General features: G+C 23.4%; 1 protein-coding gene across 2 annotated transcripts in view; it reads left to right on the forward strand.

The window, feature by feature from the left end:
* The window catches only part of LOC132930221 (cyclic nucleotide-gated cation channel beta-1-like), a 107801-nt gene that overhangs the window by 830 nt on the left and 82577 nt on the right, over positions 1 to 24394 (forward strand). Inside the window, exon 2 of one of the 2 annotated variants that reach the window (XM_060995965.1) lies at positions 16953 to 17089. In XM_060995965.1, the coding sequence (XP_060851948.1) occupies positions 16958 to 17089 (132 nt within the window). In that variant the 5' untranslated portion in view covers positions 16953 to 16957. Of the gene's footprint in view, positions 1 to 16952; positions 17090 to 22624; positions 22842 to 24394 lie in introns of those variants that run through there. The other variant, XM_060995966.1, reaches the window with a different exon arrangement.

The raw sequence follows: 24394 nt of genomic DNA on the forward strand, positions 1-24394 counted from the left end.
TTATATGAGTTTTGTATATATTTTTTTAAATTTTTTTATACAAACTACATATTTCTTATTGCAATAAGACATAAGCTTTCCGGTTTGTTATTTAATTTATGTCAATATAAGTCATTAGGGTTGGAATAATACCGTAATCAATAATAGAAGTTGTATTGTTTACATTCAATGAGAAAGGCCATAGGCGATGTCCGGTCTGTGAATTAATATAACGCTGCGTCAATATTATAACCAAGATTTTCACAGTTGGAAAAAACGGACAATACATTTCGCTTGATGGTTTTACCACAGTCGCATAATATTAAATAGTGAAAAAAAGTGAGTCCCGCCTTTAGTTAAAGTCTATTGATCAGGTAATTGTAGGTCAAAAATTGAAATTGGATTTGAGGACAGCAGTTCATTTCGATGTCTAATCGACTAATCCTGTGGTGTATATTACACGCTTCGGAAAATGGCCGGTGGAACGGAATGCATCAGATGCTACATCAAGAAAGCGATATAATATATGCAATATATATGTATCGAGTTAATGTACACGTATTAATAATTCACTGATGATTCTTTTGTGAATTAATTGCCACTTTATTTCTTCATAAATTTGTGATCTTAAACTCAATAACAAATAACTGATCCATTTTTTTAAATTAGTTTGTAAATTTATACACTCGATTACGGATTTCAAATGTTAGATTATTTGAGTAAGAGTATGTTATTTAGCAACATATGTACTGTTATTATCGCAGTTAGTTTTAGTAAATCGTCATTACACCTACTGCCTAGCAGCTTATTGGTTTTCATTAATTTTATTTAGTGGTTTATTATTGCGGTTTTTCATCTCACCATTTAGTCGAAAATCCAACAATACGATTTTTATAGTTCATGCTACTACAGAAAATTCGTTTTTTAAGTTGTCATACTAAAAAATATTAAAATTACTTTAAAAATAAGTGCTTAAAATAAAACATTTCCAAGTTTTAATTTGATAAATTTGTTTATGATGATTGTCCTTCGTAAGTGATGTGAATGATTTGAGTATTTGACGACTAAACACTTCCATAGATATATTATTACGCCATTATATTATACGTATAATATACATCACGCACCGGTGTACGTTATTGTATGGCTACTGCCTAGTCGGATTAACAATAGGTGTCTGTCTATATAGTATAGGTATGTTGTCTGTATTTTTTCAACTGAAATGATTTCTTTTTAATTTTAATTTACATACCAATTATGAACTGTAGAAGTTATTCTTAGAATATATATGATTAATGCTTTTTATTAGATATAAGCTAATTAAAATGAAGATCCATACTAAGTCATTAAATTAAGTTGAATATTAATAATTATTGGATATTTGGATAACTCATTTTCGTTACGATTTATTTATTTAATAATTTAAAAATATTAACTTGTTATAGTAATAATTTATGATTTCGTCTAGAATTAATTTTAATTGAGTGGGTATTTTTATTTAAAATTCACATATGAATTGAAAACTGCAAGTTATTAGAAATATTATTGATTCAGTTAATATATCTGCAAGCTATGAGTATATAAAGGTTAATTTCATTTTATTTTTATGTTAGCAGTTGGCACCTTATATATATTTTAAAACGCATTTTTCTTTAATTTGTATTATATACTTTTTAACTATTATTGCTATCACCATATATATATTTCGTTTAGTTTAATTTGTGTAAACATTTTATTTTGTTTGCAAATATGATATATATAATATATATATATATATGTATAATATATGGTATACCATGTTTATTTTGTTTTTTCATGGTTACATTTTTATGTTTTCTCAAGTTATTAGAGCCAAAAGGTTAATGTTATAGGTACTTATAAACTGTAAGGTATTAGTTAATTTACGATTTAGTATTTCTTTTTAAATATCGTTCACTACATAAAAAAATATTAAAATGGCTATAGTTTTATTTTCCCATAAAACAATTATGCAAATATATAAATATATAAGTATAATATATATACCTATTTAAACTTGTACTTTTTAAAAGTGTTTTTATTTATAATATTTTAATAAATATTGATATTTGACACTAAGTAACTTGTTGTAAAATATGGTTGATAAACATTTAAGATTTAATGATATAGTGATGGTTAGTAACAGCTGAAGTAGCTATTCTACAGTATAAATGTTATAAATACTCAGTACTTTAAAATTTAAAATAAAAAAATGATTGGGTTAGATTTTAAATCATTAGAGGTATAAAGTAGTAGGTACCTAGGGGAAAACTGAGTATAAATATAGTAAAATTAAATTAAGTAATTCGAAAAAACAATACTGTTAATTAACAAAGTTTTATAAATATAATAATAGGTAAATATACCATTTACATGTTTACGTAGGGACCCTCTAAACAGTCTAAACAAATTTATTTTTAACATTATTCACACATTCATAGCTAAACAAAGCAAAGAACTCATTTTATCATATTAAAGTTTTATAAAATTGAAAAATCATATATTTATATTTCATTAAAATAATTATCCTCGCCGAATTAATACATAGTACGAAAAAGTGTATTTTTAATAATAAAATTAATTTAAATTTTTTTAAAGCCATTTTAAATCTAATAATTATAATGTATCTAAATGAAACTCATTATAATTTTTTTGTATTTAATTTATAACATTATATAAATATAGGTAATGCCTCTTTATTGGAGTAAATAATACAAAAAAATTATAAATACGGGTGATGAATCCAACAGCAGGGTTATTGTAACTCGTCAAAAAATGCCTGTAATTAAATAAAAAAATATAATTAATCTATTAGTTTTATTATTTTATACGTAGAGATAGATAATAAAGGATGAAGAAAATTGAATGAGTTCATTTATCACGTGATGGTTTTTAAATTAATGCATGTTATACTTTAAAAAGTTTTGTTAAGATGTTAGTATTTAATAATTATAATCGTATATATTTATATCAAATGTATATTATAATTATTAACTTTCGAGTCAATATCGACTTACAGTAGTATGGTGTAAATATAGATTCGTAGTTTAAATAGAAAAAATATTTTTAAATTAATATATATATATGTTTTGTACATGTTATTGCGTAGTTATAGTAAAATTCATAATAGGTATACGTCAAAACTCAAAGTTGTATGTCCCCATAATATTGTTGAATTATAACAAATAATTAACATCATTATTTATCGTTAAAATAATATGTAATTTCGTTCAAATTTAAATTTCAAATATGCATAAAAAAAAAATTGTGATTATATATTTTAAATCTTACAGTAAGAAATAATATAAAGATAATTGTATTAGATTTTCAAAAATTTTAAGCGAACAAAGTTTTATCATTATTTATGGAAAAAAACTAAAAACAATTGTAAATTTTTAAATCTCTATAAATATTTCAAACTGGTTAAAACCAGTTAAAGTATTTTGAAAATATAAATACAGTAAATGCTGATATAAATATTTGGTAAAAATTTCAAGTACTTACGGTTATTTGTTTTTAAATTATTATATTGAAACATAATCTATTATGTCAAATATTGGTTTTGAGTGAAAACACCAGTTTTTCTTTAACTTTGTTTTTGTTTTCCTGGTTATTCTAAAAAGTATAGGACATTTTTTACTCTTGACCCCCCTACTTTCAGGTAAAATAGATTCAATTTACCAGAAACTTTCCTTAAAGATTAAAATCGAATCATTTTTACTTGTCCCAAAAGGTGATGATAGATAAAAAACACATAATTGTAAAATCAATATGTTCATCGCTTCATTTTGAATCTATAATAATATAAAAAAATTATTTTAAATACAATGAAATTAAATTAATAATGTATAAACACGATAACATTTTATAATGAGTATTTTTAGTTTCCATGATAGTACAGTGATTAAAATTGATATTAATTGTACATAATATATTCAATTTTAAACAATTTTAGTAAAAAAAAAAAACTAATTGAATATTGTTTGGTCAGAAAGTTTTTCAATATTTATACTTACTTTTATAATTTTAGAGATACCTATATCAAATTTTTGTAATAATTAGGATTATATACATATTAAAATTGTATATTAATTATATTTTGAAAATATTTGATAATTATTTACTTTTAAAAGTTGTTAAGTTAATTTTCAAGATTGAGCAAACTTATTAAGATAAATTGTAAAAATTCTGTTTTCCAAATTTCCATTTTTCAGGTTTATAAACTTGTCATAAAACTATACATATATTAAAATACAATACAATTTTTAAAGATTTATTGTAATTACAAATTTTAATTTAAATTTTAATTTAGGAAAATTCTATTAATTTAATATATGCTTATACTTACTTAAACCTATTGAAGAAAAATGTGAGAGACAAGAGGGCTAATGGTTTTTAATTTTGAGAATTTAATAACAATTTTAATTTTCTTTAGACGTTTGGTTATTATTTTATTAACATGTATATGAGGGTAGTATAATTAGTTCTATTACGAGGATGATCATTATTAAATCGAATTCCACATAATTGCATATTTCTATACTTTCATCTACGTTGTGTGCTTGTCCAACGAATAGTTTCTCGTATATTCTCCGCTGGGGATGGGATGTACAAATATTTATAAAAAAATAAAACTTGAATAAAGGACTGTATATGCAAACGATGCATCGCATCTCGGTATCGGTTTTATAATTTCGTGCGCGATAAAGCGGTCGCAGACGTCAATATAATAATAATAATGTTATACATCGTTCAATGTATATATTATGCGGAGCTTCGTTTACGCCACAGTGCTGCACTCTACACACACACACACACACACACATACACACACTTGCGCTGTTTGTAATAGGCTTATGAGCTTTAATGGACGCCGCCGGTCGGATCGACGACGACACGAAATATATTTGGCGCGTAAACTGAGGGATCACTTCTGTACCAATCCCCCCCGCTAGGGATGGTGGGGTAATATGACCATGGTATCGTCCAAGGAGCTATTTTATTCCACTGTTCCCAACGCTGGGAATTCGGACCGAAGTCGACGAAGAAACCATGCTCCACAAACAGGTCACACGGACGACGATTGCGGGCCGGGTGGTCTTCCGGATTTTTTTTTTGGCACCGGCATCGCACATGAAACACAATAGTGAATGCCTCGTTTTTGGTGCAATCATTTTTTTTTATGATTATAGTGCGTTATAATTTTTTATCAACAAGGCAATTTAAGGAGTGCGTTCGTTTGCAGATAAGCTGTTAAAAGTTTAAATCGTTAATAATATATTGCTGTACATTCTATAATATTATAATATTGAAAAATTATATTCAAACTATGATAACATAACAATATAGGTAGTATAAGTTTTTCAAACATTTATTATATGTGTTATATTGTATAGATTAGACAGTATTATTCGGACATTAGTACACGAAGTCAGGGACAGGCAACAGCAGTGTAAAGTGTATAAATCACAGTTTCACTTTCACCCATTTCCTCTTTCATTAGCGTGCAGAGTTGATATGCTTAAAATAAGTTTTTTAAATTTAAATCTCATGTTATTATTCAATATTCAAAACTAATTTTGAATTGCTTGTAGTCATTAATAATTTAATAATAATTTAACTATATGTATATTTTTTAGTGGTTATAAATTATAACTTATTTATTTATCTTATAGTTATTATAGAAGAATTTAATGTGTTAATTATGTATTAGTATAATAAAATATTATATCTAAATAAATCGAAATTTGCGTTTTAAAATCTTAAGTACTACCTTCGGCAAATAAGATGACACGCTGCGATAAACTTAGAGATGCGACGATACCTAAAAATATTTTCAATAATCAGATTTTCGATATGTAAAACTCGCAATGCAAAATAATTTAGTATTTTACGTATTCCGCGAAAACTTTTTGATATCATTGAGAAGCGGACGGTGCAGAGATAACAGTAAATTGGCGGTCGCAATTTTCCAACGAAAGCTTACCAATAAAAAATATTACGATTGCGCACTTGCTAGTTATGTAAACAATATGAAAATCAGTCACGTTGACTATTGTACAAACATTGTTACTTTGACCAAGGTATAAAGTCTGCTGCTACCCTAACTGTGGTGCATGTTTTATATTTTATAATATGGTAGGCGAATAACCACAATATTTTGGTAGGCAGTCAGTTTTAAAAAAACACTGTGATCTCCGATATTTTCTTCCACATGCCGTTAGATTCAAACTATCGTTCTTGGATTGTTAGACTTAATTAGGTGCTTATTAATAGTGGTGATGTGCAGTGCAACAAAATTCTGATTTTTAAATCTTGTGTTCTTTGTATTTATGAGCAGATGACAGTGGTTTTTTCGTCATCAATCAGTCTTAGTAGAAAAAGGCAGCCGCCCGATGTTCAATGATTCTCGATCATACCGTTTTCGCGTAAACGTTCGCAACTGTGTGCATCGTAAAGTCCTAGAAAAGTTCTCTCGAGGTCTTTTTTCATTCCGTCTGTTTATGTCCTGTTTGTCAATACACATCGTACGCCTGTTTCTAGCGGATTACCAGCAGAGAGGTAATACATACGTTATCTCACCAATTCATAGATTATTATTGTAGGGATATACAATTATTTATACGTTTCTATGACTGTTATGGGCGATATGTGGAATTCATTATATTTATATAAAATAATATTTATATATATATAAGAAAAATATGTATAATTAAAGTTAAATCTTGGAAAAATATTCATTTTAATACGAGAAAAATATAAAAAATTGGAATACCTAATACATGCTAAGACTGAAATTCTGAAAATATTTTTCCAAAAGCTTAGTTTTCATTAGCATATTCAAATTTATAATAAAATACACTATTTATTATGAAATTTTAGCTGAGTTTTAGGGTATATCTACTACCTATATTAAACGATAACATAATACTGTCTAAATAGAAATTGCTGACTAGATATTTTTTTTTAATCTAATATTAATAAAATAAATTATTTGTCGGTGTAAATTATTAATAATTTGTATTAAATAAATATTCTATTCAACACAAAAAATGTTCAAATTTATGATACTGATTGTTCATTACATTGTTTTTTTTTTTATATTAGTGAGGTTGGTATAAGCATATAATGCATTATATTAAAAGTGTAAACAATATATTGAGAATTTTGAATGCTTCTAATTAAAAAAATAATGCCAAGAAGAATAAAAGTGGGAAACACCTCCTTGTGAGATGAATTGAATGCTTTCATTGTTACTATTTCTTTGGTTTATTTTTAAAGGTTTGACGAATTTTTAATGGATATCTGAAAGCATTTCAAACGATTTAAAAAAAACTTTTTAGTAAATGGTTGTTTGGAAATTTCTTTGCAATAATGTGGGTAATTGAGAATGAACAAAAGTCTAAATTAAACAAAAAACATTTATTGTTGTTATTTTGTTTAATATTTAGATTCACCCTGCTATTTTAATATTTCCATTTTCTAATAGGAGAAAAACTTTAAAAAGCAGGTACATATATTTTTGGTCAATGAGTTTAATTTATTTATAAGTTCTGTACCAAATGTATATAATATTTTCATTGGAAAGTAAAGTGAAGCTTATTTTACGTAATTTTCTGTGTTTCTTAATAGTTTTTATATTTTTTCTTTTTTATAAGATAAAAAATTGTTGCTATTCAATAATACTGACTAGATTATTTTGTAAATCATGTAAAAAAGATAACTACTTTGCATGTATATTCATGTTAAATTTCTAGCTACTACAAAATCAATTAGAAAATAATAATACTATTTAAATACAATATAATAATGTATCTGTAATACGTATAAAAGTCATTTTTCTTCGAAAATAATTTTACGTAAGATTATGGGTTTTTTAAATTAATCCATATAAAGTAGACATTTTTACGTTTTAGTTTTAACACGGTATTCACCATTCGGGTCAGAATAATTAATGATGCATGACGTGCATTACAAACACCGTCGTTTTATTGATCTCGAAAACGTCTTATAAATACAAAAAGTGTCATCCATATGATACTGCTGCTGTACCAAATCATCGATTAATGACCTACATGGTAAAATATTTTCTCTCCATTTTTAAATGAATTAAGTAGTCTTAATACTTAAATATTCTAAACTGTAGCTTATAAATACCGTTTAAAAATCGTATACGAATAGGTACTTATTTATTTATTATAAACTTTAGTTTCTTAATACTATTTTAAAATCGTATTTACTAATTTATTTATTATACTTATAATGTATCTATAGTTATGACGAATTATAATTATTAAGATTACTTAAAATAACAAGTCAACAAATATCCCAAGTTGTTTAAATTACGTTTTATAATTTTAAAACCGTGAAGTATGCATTTTGATTTCAGACAGTCATAGTTTATTTCCATCAGTTATAAATTGCGATTCTATGTATTCTTTATATTTCTATATTCAGTTATTTTCTTTGAGGTATTAGTTTCTATACTTTGTAACACCAATTCACGATGATATTATCATGAAATAAAGAAACAAAATAATTTTGTTTAGTTAAAAGTATTAACATAGGAATATATTTTAATCAAGAATTTTTTAGTATCGGGGCTGCGAGCTTAATGATTTTCTATATCGATGGTAATTTAAAACCAGAGGAATATAATTTTGGTTTAATACATTATCAGCCTAATTAAAAACTTGTATTTTGCATATTTTAGATTTGAGTGTATATAAATGTATATTATAACTGTTTTGAATAAATATGTTCAATGTTAAGTTACCAAAAATCATATCTAGATAAGTATTAGATTACTAGCTAAATAAATATCTAGATTGAATAAATAAAGATAGAATATTAAATTTTTATCTAGATAAATATATAGATAACACTTTTTTATATAGATTTTTATCTTACAATAGTTAATTTTTATTAATGCTTGACACAATGTTATTGAATTCTTGGCTAATGTAATGTAATTAACTATTAAGGGGGAGCATAACCAGAAATGCTTATTTAGTGGCAAAAATTTATTAAAGAATAAATATACTTACGTATAAAATATAATTAGTAATCAAAAAAAATTACATGTGAATTACTAAACGAGATTTATAAATTTATGTAGATTTCCATTATTTAATTTAAATTTTAGATACCAATTAGATACTAATTTATTTATCTAGATAAAATGAAGGTACTTAATTTATATCTAGATGATTTATATAGATATCACTCAACACTACATATTTGGTGAAACAACTATGAATTTTAGTCATGTATACTAATTTCATATATATTTCAATATATTAATATTAAATTTTGTAAATAAGTTTTTCTAGAAGCTTATTTGAGTATTTTAGTATAAATTTGTTGCTATTTTATAAAATTGTTATATGAAGTTTATTTTACATAATTTTGCTTACTTAGGAAATATTTTCCTATTTGCGGATGTAAACTTATAAGTAGCTGTATATTTTATAGTTTATTTAATTCACATATCTATTTTTAATCAATAATAATTGTTTGTATTTTTAAATATTAAATGATATTTTTTTTCTTAAAATATTTCTATTTATTATTTATACTTTGATATTTATTACAGTTAATAATAAAGTTTTAAATAAAGTACATAAAAAAATAGCTACAGCCACAAGTGTCTTATTCGCATTTCTTACAAACTTAAAGCTAATTTGCGTTCAATAGAACCAATTTTATATTATTTTCTTTAACACTAGAGTGAATGAACATAATAGTATAATAGAATTTAGACAAGAATATTGCCTAGGGAATTTCGCAGGCTTTTATTTTTATTTTAATTTTGAAACGAGTTATTAAAAGTATTATAAAATTATAATATTTTTCATTGTTGTAACTAACTTTAAAATATAAAAAAATCTATGAAAGCCTAAAACAAGGGTCGGCAACCTTGTGAGACAGCAGAGCCAAAAATTGAAATTTACATAATTTTCCAGTTTTTAAAAAACCACAAAAAAAAATTTGTTTCAATATTTTAATATTTACTTATATATAATTGATTTTTGATTTAAAATAAACGAATTTATACACAAAATAATATTTATTCATGTAAAAACATACAAATATTTTTAGCACAAAACATATTCAAGTATTTTCGGAATAATAATAAATAATACAGTTATTAAATAATATATAGTTATATGGTTACATCAATGGGATCATTGGCTTTGCGTGCATTTGGAAAGTTTAGAACACACTTTTAATTTTAGTTGATATTATTAAAAGCAAGAAAAATATAATGTAAAATAATATATATGTATATTTTTTATATTATAAAATTATAATATATTTTTTTTAATACCTAATAAGATAATTATTTTTGCATATGGACCTAGACAGTCGTAACTTAAGTTCGAAAGAGCTGTAGGTTGCCAACCTCTGGCCTAGAGGATGCCTAAGATAATATTCTTACTTTTAAGTTTGATAATAGGTAAATTCACGTTTTATTAAAGCAAACAACACAAAATTATTTCTACTAGACAAAGCAGAAAATTGTATGTACGTTTGTAAAATAGAGACACTAAATATGCGGATTGCGGGTATGGAGTCCTCTTTATACATCGAATTATATTTGATTTTTAAAATTTGTTCACTAGATAATAAATATAAAATGTTTTACTCCCATATTTATGTCTATTTGTACCACAAATCACCTTGTTTCTATTTAATGCTTCTCAAAAAGGTTAGGTATATTTTCCCGTATTTTTTCAATGTTTGCTTTCTTAATTTTCGCATTATTTGTTACGATCACTTTTGTCTTGGCATATTAACACTGTATACTTAGAATAAATAAATGAGTATTTTTGGGTTCGAAACCTAATTCATGTTGTTGCTTTAAAATAGGTACCTATATTGAAATTTTTATTTAGTAAAAGTATAAATAATTTATTTGAACAGTGCTTTTATTCACGAATAAAAACTATTAAAATAAATTACGTCGTCTATTGACTATAAAGTATGAAGTACCTTAGGTAAATATAAAATTACATAAGTATAAAACATTATTTTACTTGAAAATTGAATACTTACAATTTTTTAATCTTATAAAACCAAGTAGTATTGAAGGAATTTATAAATTTAAAATTAAGTGATGATACATAAGTTTTTATTTTATATTTCTGTGTAATATGCATACATTGTACTTCGTAGAATAGTGATAATAGTATTACGAATAAAAACCCGATCAAAAATTCTCAAACCATTAAACACAAATTAGAAAAAAAAACCTTTAAACATTAAACAAAAATAATAATAATAATAATAATAATAATAATAATAAAAAGGTACTCAAGTTTGCACCGCTCTGCTATACGATAGATGTTACTGTGATGGATGTGTTAAATTTGAATTCAATAATATATCATTGTTAACAAAAAACGATTCTGAACAAATTCAGCTCATATATCATTAAGTATATTTCGAGTTATGTTTATGACATTACTAATAAAACAATTTATTTTGCTATTAGTAATATATAGTATAGATAAGTTGAATTAATTTTTGACAAAAACATTGTATATAAAAATACCTACCATTGAGTGTATAACATATAATAATACACGTGTAAGTAAGTCCCCGCATATAATGTTTTTAGATTAAAACAAACAATGAATATCGTTATACATATTTTATAGTCTATGCATATGTGTAATTTCGTTAAAATTTTAACTTAAAATGTCTATCAAAAAAATAAAAATAATGTTTACTTTATTAGTATTATAATTATTTGCATTAATGTTTACTTTATTATATTTTGAAAATTTTATTATGTATAAAAAATAATTGCAATCACATTTAGTAAAAAGTTCAAGCATCTATGGTTATATATTTTTTAATCACAACTATATCAATCATCAAAAATCGTTTGATGAGAAATAGTTATTTTATACGTACGTTACCCTAGGACCCCCAAATACGATTTTCATTATTTTCGTTTATTTTATGGGTGAATTGAATGTAGTAATACTTCAAAAACTCATGAAAAATCATCTTGAAGAGAATCTTTTTATTAATTTAGGTGAAAAAATATTTTTTTTAATTGGTAAATGAACAACTTCGGAACTTTGTATTAAATTTTCAGACATTTTTATCCAGTGAACAACGTTTTATTTATATTAGTAAAATAAATAAAACTATAAAAAAAAAGAAAATTTCAAATGTTTATAAAAATACTTGTGTATAATTTCCTGTTTTTCCCTATTAATTTGAAAATTACTGGACATTTTTAATTTTGACCTCTTTAGGATACAATTTAGATCTAATTTTCTATCTAAAACCACCGCCAAAGTTGATAATTCAAGCTTTTTTCGAATATGTAAAAAAGACAAACATAATTGTAAAATCAAAATCAATACATACATGGCCCCACTCAGAATCTAAAATGTAATGGATGAAATAGAAATATATTTGTATATAATTTTTGTATTGGATTTATCATGATGCATAAATCTATTTTTTTGTGTTTGATATTTCCATTAGAAGCAGTAAAAGATGACTTAATCTTAAATTTTGAGGATGGTTTCTCGTATCAAAGTAAATCTAGTTTGGGTCAAAATTAAAAAAAATAAGGTGAAACGATATTATTTACACAAAACACTTTTAAACTGTTCAAACTTTAATAAGCGTTTTAAGTTTAAATTAATTTTAGTAAAATTTGTCAAGATCACAAAAACGTATTAATTATTTGAATTTTTTTTTATTAAATGACTAAGACTTAAAATGTAATATAAGTTCTTCGTAATGTATTGTTTTCACAAAAACTTAAAAACAAAATCTATATGAACAATTTTTTTATTATAAACTTTTAAGTTGAAATGTTGACATAATTAGACATTTCAACAAAAAATAGTGGTACTAGTTATTTTGTTATTTTCTAGAAATTTAAAAAATATAATTTGTAGGTACTTAAAATTTCTTGAAACAAAATTTGTAATATTATTTACTATAGACAATGCAATTTTAAGTTATTCATAAGACCAAAATCTTCACACTGTTCTAGGATACGCCGGTATTGACCAAGTTATAAACAACTAGAAATATTATTTTGAATAATATAATTATAATTGTTATTTTATAATATATTATATACTTGGCCCTTTTTTAGCATAAATTAGTTTATCATACTGTATTACTAATAGAAAAATAAATTATTAACATTGATATTGCCTGTTCAGAATCGTTTTTGGTATCTCACCCTTCACTGACCTATTCAATGGAGATTAACACCTGGGTTAACTTGTCCTGATCCCACGGTAAAATAAAACGACTTACTTATATAATTTTACTCAGTAATATTAATATTTTTACGTGGATATATCCATGGATGTCTATGATCTTATATATATAAATTGTTTATTTTGAATCGGTCGACAACTTGAAATAAATTTTAAATTTGCTGCTTATTTTATTTTTAAACTTTTAATCACATATATTAAATTGCTATTCGATAGTTGTTTTGATATATTACACAAAATGTAAATATTTTCTGATGTATTTATGATCTGTTTACAATAAAAATATAACTCTATATGTATTATTGATGAGATATTTAAAACGAGGTTACAACGCTGAACTCACATCAATGACATTTAATTTCGATTTCTATAATATGAAATCTAATTTAATGCCCGTATAATTTAATGTATCATTAAATGTTGGTCATTGTGCAAGTGAGAGTACCTATATTAACCTACCTAGTTTTCATGTAATTCAATAATACGTGGCACCTGCGGTAGATAAACCTGGGCTGTGAAAATTACTATGTCAACAGAGAGACAGACTAACCTTATTATATTAATTTTAATAAATTAATAAATTTGATGTTCTTAAATAATTTAGTATTATAAAATATTATAAAATGTATAATAAATAAATAAAAATAATAATTCAATAATATAGGGTTTTATCTCTTTGGTGAATTGTTTTCAGAAAACGTTAGGTTAATATTTTGTTATACCTTATACCTATCAATATTTTATTTAAAAGCATAAACATATTTAAACTTTAAAGAAAAGAAAATTTAAAAAAAAAGGCAAGTGGAAACCGTTCTAATGTACGGCATGTGTCGAGTAGGTTACTGTGATGGATGTGTTAAATTTGAATTCAAAAATATATCACCGTACAGAGACGAGTGATCAACCTTTATCACTAAGTAATATGTATACCTATTTCATGTTATTTTTTTGATATTGCTATTAGGTAAAGTTATTTATTTTACTACGATGATAAATGATAATGATTAGTAGGGAATGGATTTAAATACTCTAAAAAACAAGAAAAATGCTTTAAAAATACGATTAAATACACTCATCACTGACATTTTTTTATTAAAATTATTTTTAGCATTGAAAATGTTTTTATTTTTGTTTATTATTCATCTAATTATATTTACGTGTCATCAGTAATTTCGTTTGACAAACCGTATTATAGGTGGTGACGGTGTTATATTTATTTAATCGATAAAAACATAACAAATAATAAAAATAGAAGTACGACAAGGCAAAATAAATAATATTTTATTTTATTTTTTTAGAATGAAATTTAACTAGTTTTTTATAAAACTTTATCCATTCTTTTATACATATAAAAATGATTCAAAAATATAAAAATGCAAAATAAAAGTTACATTTTTTAATTTTTTAATTTCTTGATATATGAAATAAACAGTGTGCTTGAAAAGCAATGTTTTCAGACATTTAGAAAAAAATACAATTTGCATTCAAATTCGTTCCCTAATGATAAGTAATGCAGTAGGTTGAATTATTTTTTGCCGAAAACATAATTGCATTAGAATATATCAATGTGTATTGTGTAAACCTATAAAATATAGCACTATACGTAAAATTTTTGAGTCAAAAAATAATGTTTTTGAACATAATAAAATAATGAATATTGTTATTAATAGTTTTAATATATAATTTAGTCCAAATTTAAGTTTAAAATTTTAATAAAAAAAAAATTATATCATCTTATTTATTTTTTGGTACCTATTGGACATTGGTATATGAATTATTTATTTTATATAATATTAAGTAGATAGATTTTATTGATTATTTTAACATTTCTATTAATTAACGTACATTTATTATTGTTAAAAGAGTATTACGGCATGTAGTTAACTAGGTATTTGCGAACTATTAATTCGACGAATTACGTTGACTTCCAATCTAAACAATGTTATTTTTGTTCATAGCTTGTTCCTTACAAAAATTAAAACGAATAACTAGGGATCATGATACTTTGTTTGCAAGTTTCTATAGAATTAATTGGGAAAAATAAAAAATAAATAAAAGTGAGCTTTATATAATTTGACAACTATCTATTTTATCCAATATGTTTTTATCTTCAACAAAATAGTAATATAAAATTATTATTAACGATAAGTTTATTTTTAATAAATTAAGTTAATAAAATATAATTAATCAACCAGTCTTGAAAGAGGAAATAAAATACAAAAGGGGATTCTTAATTGATGTATTATTTATGAAAATATATGTGTATCCTGCAGAGCATGATAGAAACAAACATAACAATTGTATAATTTTGTAATATTTTCTATGTCTTATTATTCTAAAAATAATAAAATACGATGGATAAGAAAATAAGTTATCTATTTAAAAATACTCATGGATAAATTGAATAGGTTAACTTCATTAAAATATATACGTTATTGTCTTATTGATGCATTGAAAAGAATATATAATATTGTTCACAACGTTATAAGGTAATAGTTACTTTTTAGAAAAATAAATCATAAAATCCTATAACTAAGATAATGTTATGTTCATATAAATTTATTGAAAACAATAATAACTAATAATATAATAACAAATAATAACTCGATTTAACTCCTGAACTTACTCGTAAATTAATTAAATATCAGTTGATAATATAATACAAATTACATAGATAACTAAATATTTATAATAATTTATTATATAATGGATATATTTTAAAATGAAAAAAAAATAGATTTTCATCTTTAGTCATTATTGGTATAAATAGTCTATATTGCTATATTATAGACTATTAGTCCATAGTAATATCCCAGCTGATAAATTTCCAATTAAATTAGAAATGCTTTATAAATATTATTGCCCAGGCATAAATATTTAAAAATAAGCAAACTACTAAACTAAGAGTATTGACCCATTTAAAACAATATTAAATGATATATGTATAGTTTTGATTTTTTTCTTATTTCGTTAAATTAAGTGTGTTAGCCAAGTTATTGGATTTTAACGATTTACACATGCAATATATTTTATCTTCTAATGTCTATATGTTGGATTTCAATGATTTACGATAAACCAATCATTTGTAAAGCGCATTGAAAAACACCAGCAGATAAGTTAGACAGTATATTTCTCAAATAGAATCTTGTCCAAGATGAAATGGGTTGGTGGTTATCATTACTATGTCCTGAGTGTAGAGCATAGCTGTATAAGATATTTGATAGCCGCCTATTATTCGTCCACCTAGATTGCCGTAATTTCTTAATAGCTGAACCGACTGAAAACCCATAAGAACTGACTAGAAGAGAAATAAAAACTTTCAGCTTTGTGTAATAAGGAAAAATATTGCGCCTATTGTGTTTAAAATCGCAGTATTAATGCTCTTGTCATTCAATTTGAAATATAAATAAACTAAAAACTTACTAATGTAATTGATAATAATTATTATCCTGTGATGTATAATTCTGAAATAATTTGAATTTATAATATAAATTATATTTAAATAAATTAATATTTTATTATATAAAAAAATGAATTATAAATTATTATATCTAATCGATTGTATTTACTATACGATTATTACTTATTATAATATAATATTAATTGTTGCGCAGATCTTATAGATTAAATAATTTTTTTAAATTTAATGTTGTATTTTATTTTGAATTAATGTATACATTTTATGTTAAACAGGCATCATGAAACTCAGCGTTACTTCGTTTCGAGCTCATTCGTCAGCTCAGAAAAAAATATTAAAATATCAAAATCAGCTCAACTACGTCACAACACATTGTCCTGTTGTACCAAGTATAAATTCGCAATCTCCAACGGTAAGTTCTTTCGTGTTTTATGAACAATACATAATATATATTTAGATTTTGGTTTAAAATAGACAAGTATGATTAATTTAAAATCCGATAAATAATTCGATAATTCTGAGTTGTTAAATTAAAAAAAAGGATCATATATTGTTATAAAGACAGGTCTATGGTGAGTAAATATAGCAGTTTAAATTTTAAAATGTACTAATGGATCGAAGGTAAGTTCAATTAATGTTAATAAAAAGCCAGTTCATAATGGTCCATCAATATAAATATGAAATTAAATTTAACAGTCTATAATGATGAACTGTTTCTATCAACGCTATAAATGTACACTAAATATAATCGTTAATAATACAAAAGATTCAATATAAAATGTTTTTGTTTTAATTTTTACCTATGGTAAATTTATTTTTTATACTTTACCTACATTATAAACTTTGCAGTTTAAATAAAAAATCATTTTTTTTAACATATCCTTAACTACTAATTATTAAACTATACATTATAAACATTTCTATCAAATGTGGTGATAGTTTAAGAAAAATTCTATAGACCTAAATTATTTTAATAATTTTTTTTATAGAAAATCAGAAAATTTTGATGTAGATTTTCAAATCAACTTATATGGTAGGATTTGTAAATCAATATATATATTATATATACTAAAAACTTAAAATTAAAACAAAATTGTATAAATATTTTAAGCAATATTTCAAATATTTTTGATCTATTCAGTTATTTGTTTGTATAATAAAGATACCTTGATTAACGTAACTGATGCAGATCAAAAAATGTAATATGTATTACAAGCATAATACTTTATAATTGAAAATACACGAGTACTTGAACACTTTTAATTCAAAAATAGTGTTAACAATAAAAATATTATACAGTTAAAATATTCTTGATTAGCTTGGAATTTAAAAATCTTTTAAAAAAATACTGTGTTTTAGATTTTAAGCTTTGATTAAAAAAAAAAATTGTTAATCAATATATTTTGTATAGATAATATATAAATTTATATAACGCAATAAAAAAAAAACAAAATTTAAGAAATAAGTATACTCAAAAATATTAAAAGTTCTTTCAACTATACATTATTAATACTATATTTATCAGTCATAATTTAAAATTTTTATTTTAATTATTTTTTGATTTATAACAAAATAAATGATATCCAAATCCCTCAAATTCTATTTTGTTATGACTTAGTGTGTTATTTATAAATATATATGTTTTTTTATATTTATCTATGTAATACATGATTTCCTTGTTACACGGCACTAATATCTAAAATTAAATAATTAAATAGCCTAGAATATATGAAAAATTATTATGTTATTTAAATGATTTTAGGAATACTTAATTGTATATAGTTATTAGATAAACAGTAATTTATATGTATTTATATGCATTAAAAACCAACCAAATATGCACTAAAAATACCTAAATATGTATAAAAAAGAAAAGAAAAAAAATGTATTTTTAAACATTTAATTAATACAATATATTTAAAAAAATTATCGAACCCTACTATAAATACTTATCTACTTTTCTTCATTTTTTTCCCTTTTTGTAGGCAGTTTTAATCTATAAGAAAAAAATAGGAATCAATTTATATAAAAAATGTATCCTAAAATAAATTTACTTACCTAAATGTGAATTGCATTATATGACAATTATTTTATATTATTATATTATAATACTATATATTTCAAAAATGTCTAAAAAACAAAAAACATCGAAATATGCTATTAAAATTGTAAAATAAGCCCTTAAAATAAAAAAATTCAAAATATTCACTAAAAAAGTTTCATTTTTAAAATGTCATGAAATAAATTTTGTGTTCACTTAGCATACCATGCGATCAACCAGAATAAATATTCGAATGCATACAAATCCACGCTCTAGTAATTAGTTTGTCTTAAGACTAGTATTTATAACCAATATAGTTTACATGTACATCTAAATATTAATTATGGCAAATTAAAAAAAAAAATAATTAATCTACGACGAACGATTAGTATGTATTATTTTGTTCTATTTTAAAATTTTATCATGACAATATCACTTACAAACGATATCAAACTTATTAAAAACTGATAAATATTTGAGATAATTTATATTTTTGATGTCAGCAAAATGTCCCGTATATTTATTGATATATTGCGTATTTAATGCAAAATATTTTGGTATTAAATTTTGGGCAATACATCAAATATAGTACATATATTTATTTACACACACACATACATACACACAATATAAATGTATATATATAATTTATGTTCAAATGCCTATGTGTACTCGTATATTCTTGGATACTTCTATACTCCGAGTTGTAATTATATTCTTATAAGTTTTATTAATTTTGTAATATATAATATACCAAACTGCAATATACTATTTTTAAAATAGCTTATGAAACATTCTCACACTTTTCTCGACGGTTTCAGGACTAACAATCACCGATCACCATGCATATGGACTACTTTTATTGCGTCTATTTAAAAAAAATACATGCTCGTTTTTTAGTCATATATTTTAACGGGTAATTTAAAGATGTATGCTATGGATGTAATCTAATATTTTAATTATACAGCTATATAATTATTATATATTGTATGTATAATATGTTTTTATTTTAAATATTGCCTTATATAGTTATTTATAATTTATTTTTCTTTAGCGCCTAAAGTACTAACTTATTTTTATCTTTCTGATATTAATGGTTGTACTTCTTTATTGAAAATATTCTTGGATACTTCATGAATTATATTGATAGATTGATAATCTTTGATCTGTTTTGAGTTAACTTTATTTTTAACTATTACAGTTTTAGCTGGATTTGCTATATGAATGCATAATAATATATTATTTAAAATCGGTGGTTTATTGTTCTAATCTACTGTTATACTTATGCGTGTTGCACTAATAATATATTTTAATTCACATTTCCCTTACAATTTCTGCTTAGTTTTGCTCAGTTTCGTAATAATAGTAAATACGATTGGTGAATATATATTGTTTATTATTTATATGATTTTTGTTGGTTATTAAAATTAAAAATAAAACATTCCGTAATATATATAGAGTACAGACATCTGTAAATTTAACTTTTTATATATCATAAGCTCACATTTGAAAATAACTATCGTTCGTAGAAAGTAAATCGTATATTTTATATTATGTATAACTATTAATAATTATGAATTTTAAATGAACCAATAGTATAAAATGAAAATAAAAAAATAATCTTTAAAAATCGTAAACCATTAGTGAACTATAAAAGTACGATCTACGACAAATGGACGTAGCCGTTTGGGCGCGGGGACAATTGGACGTAAATAAATATATAAATCAGTAAATAAAATGATTAAACTATTTATATTTATTATAATACGTCAAAATGAATATAAAATATTTAAATGTACAAATTATTCATTATATAAAATATTAAAATTACAACCATTTTTATGAATATTGGAAAATCAGTATTATTTTTATACTATGAAACAAAACCCATTTTGTTCAATAATAATTGATAATGTTCGATATGATACGATACCATAAGTTATTTTATGAACATAATAATATCAATGGTTTTATAATTTATAAATACCTTTAAATGAACCAGAACTATTATTTTTTCTTAATATACATATTTTGATGATGATTTATATTCTATTATAATATTATTTATATTTTTTTTACGTCCAAACGGCTACGACCATTTATCCCTATTTGATAAAAGTAGTAAACGTTTAAAAAAAAAAGGTCATTATTTTAGTATACATTAATACCTACTGTAGATATTTATGTATAAAATAATTATGTGGTAGATATTTCGAGGATGAATCATATTTATGATAGACCACTTAGGTCATCCGTACTCATCCGTACACCTAATAGACATTGTTCAATGTACCCATATAAGTTTATTTATAATAATATAATAATAATAATAACTGAATCTGCTGAGCATCTACACCTAATTTATTTTATAATAAATACATATATAATATATATTGTATCCCCGTTCCCTGCTTTATGGATATTTTTTAACTAAATATTATTTTGAATTTATAATATTACCTTTTTAGTATCTATTACCTGGTGTCATCTTGCTATGTTCTTCAACATTAAGACCTATATGACAGATGTACAATATGTATATGTGTGTGTCAGAAAAGAATATAATAAATTATCTCTATAGTGGGTTACATCAGTTCCGTTTCAGATTAATAACACACTGTTTGGTTGGTCTCACTTTCAAAATTATTATTAACTCAAAGCTTTTTATATTATTTTGTCTTTCATTCTTAAGATTTATGATTTAAAAACACTCAACATAATATTGTGCACGACTAACTTGTACAGTTGTACATTTAATTACTTTATTAGTAAATACGTATTATTACAATATTTATTTATAATATTTCACATTATTAGTATATTATAATTTTAAAATTTCATTTGACGAGTTATAATAATAATATAATGAATAGCCTATAATAAATTCAACCAAGTCTCTATGATTGGAGCGATGGCCAATTGAGGTAAATTATCTATTCAAATCACCTTACTATAAATTATTATAACCTATCTTAGCTTTTTAATTTCCAATTCCAATCACAAAAAATATAATTGCAGTTACCTATAGGTCTATCTATTTCCCTATTAAATCTATGCTTAAAAATGTATAATACACCTATATGCCCATTGATCAGTGCTTACTATACACGTGTATAGTATATAGTTAATACATTTTTATATAGTTTTTGTTAGGTACAAAATGATAATAACAATTTTGTCAATATAAAGTTATAGAATAATATATGATATTATTATATGTAAAAACATATACACTTTCACCGTTATGAAATTTGTGTTCTTTGTAATAAGAACGTCAGATGTCGGTTAATGTTGACATTATCCGGTTAATATGCACATTAGCTAAACCTCTTGGATATTGTGTACATTATGTATTTTTGCTTTCAATATTCAGACCTTTTTTGGAAAAGATAACTTTAACCATTGATGTGTAGAAGATGTTCTTTGTACCTAAACAACGTAAATGTATAATATTAACAACGGAATCGTTTTTCCCTATTATACTTTTTTTTTGTAAATGTTCGGTATAAATTTATATTGATTATCATAGTCGTGAATATTTTGGGTTTGAAAATTGATATGGCTTATTGAGCCCAATAGATGTAAAGTAAAAATGTGTGGTAGGCGGTGGTATATCAATCCTCTTTAATTCTTTTTGTATGCATAATTTTATCAATATAATAAATTATTAGTCAATGTTCCATTTCTATAGTCCTATATTTCACTTAAAAATAATAATTTTCATCCCTTGTAGATTTGTCGTTTTGACCATACAATATAATTGAGAAATTTTCACTAGTCACTGTCAAGGCGTCCAAAATGGAATGGGAGGTATTTAACAACCACTGCGGCCTAGCGGCCATCTAACAAAGCTGTTTGCATTCTATCAGTATCACGGTGGGCTTGTGTCACTCAACCCCATGTGTCATTACGGTGCGGTTGCTAGTAAAGTGCGCTTCACCATATTATATAGTTTTATACGACACGACACACGAAATATTGTTTCATAATATAATTTTTCTAAATATCTTCAATACTATTATTATAACCATTATGTGTATTCGTTGTAAAATTATTTTTCTTCTATTGCGAATTTTAAGCTGTAATTTGCTTGCTTCCACGTGAGAAACAAAATTAAAAATGGGTAAGGTATAATGACAAGATATATTTAAAAATCAAAAGAAAAAACATATGGTTTTAAACTATTTTTGCAACATCACTCATGTCTCAAGCTTCGTTGTTTTTTGCAATAGATAATACATTTTTAATCACGTGATTTACAATTTTGTGTTTTAAGCTTGTAGTGCTTACATTTTGGCGGGAGATTATATGGAAATTATACTGGTTAAATTAAAATGCAATTATAGTAAAAAAAACTAATTAGTTATCTATCAAACTTAATACATATTATTTTAAAGGATACATTCCTTCTTCTATTAGATTAAACGCCATAATGAGTTCTAAATTTAAAAATAATATTTAAATGTACAGTTAAAATCAAATTCAATAATTAGAATAGTAAGCAAGTTATTAATTGTATGAACAGAATATAAAATTATGATAAATTGTCTTTAAATTTGCTATAGAAACATTTGTAGGGTTGATATTTCTCAAGAATAAAATTGAATATATTTTAAAAAATCACGAACTATTATTAGAATTTTTAAATCTATAATAATACGTTTATAAAAATAAACAAAAATAATTTTTTTTAGTCACAATTTAACAGTTGTACAATTTTTATAATTTTTAGTGGGTAATAATAATATTATATATAATATTAAAAGTTAAAGGAAGAGGAGTTTCTTTTCTATATTTTATTGATTTAATTTTCTATGAAAATTTTTATTTTGTTTATTACGATTTCAGATAAATGCATATTAACTTAAATGATTAATAAAGCATATTATTTATGTGTCAGAAGCTGTTTTATTGTTAATTTTGATCATTAAATTAAATTTGAATTTTGTTTCTTATAGGATTTAAAATATAAATAAAAATGTATAGTAAACATTTTTTTATATCACTAATTTCTAATTATAGGTTAATTATATAGTGTTATATAACAATATCAATATGTAAAGAAATTGCATGAATTAAATAGTTGTATATAGACTAATAAAATATTATAGTTTATTGTTTTATTAAATTGTTTACTTTATACTCGTAATAACTAAAAACAAGGACACAGAGTTTCAATAATGCATTTTTTTTTTATTAGATGGTATTTTCTAAATTTTTTCTAGTAGTTATGTAACAAAGTTTTATGTATTAAAATCATTGAAAAAAGTATAGTTTACATTTAAAATTTATATTTATTTTTATTTTCTTATTAATTTCTATAAATAAAATTGGCCGTTTTAACGAAACGAACAAGCTAGATTCAAGCAATTTATATTGGAAGGAGGAGGATATAATTTTTCTCTCTATAATGAAGATACGGTTTACTATACGTCTATAAGTACCACCCATAATTAATTGATATTATATTCCAAAGTAGATATCTATACCACTTCTATTTTAATTGTTATTTGTGAATTTTAAGTGTTCCACTGTTTTCTTTATAAAATATTAAAATAAAACACTTGAATAAATAATGTAATGTTTATATTTTTAGTTATATGAAAATTAACTTTTATTTATTTATCAATTTTAACTAACTTTATTTTAAATCATTAAATACTGCAAAAAAATATG

Source organism: Rhopalosiphum padi, chromosome 4 (genome assembly GCF_020882245.1).
Source record: "Rhopalosiphum padi isolate XX-2018 chromosome 4, ASM2088224v1, whole genome shotgun sequence".
In the NCBI taxonomy this organism is placed as follows: Eukaryota; Metazoa; Arthropoda; class Insecta; order Hemiptera; family Aphididae; genus Rhopalosiphum; species Rhopalosiphum padi.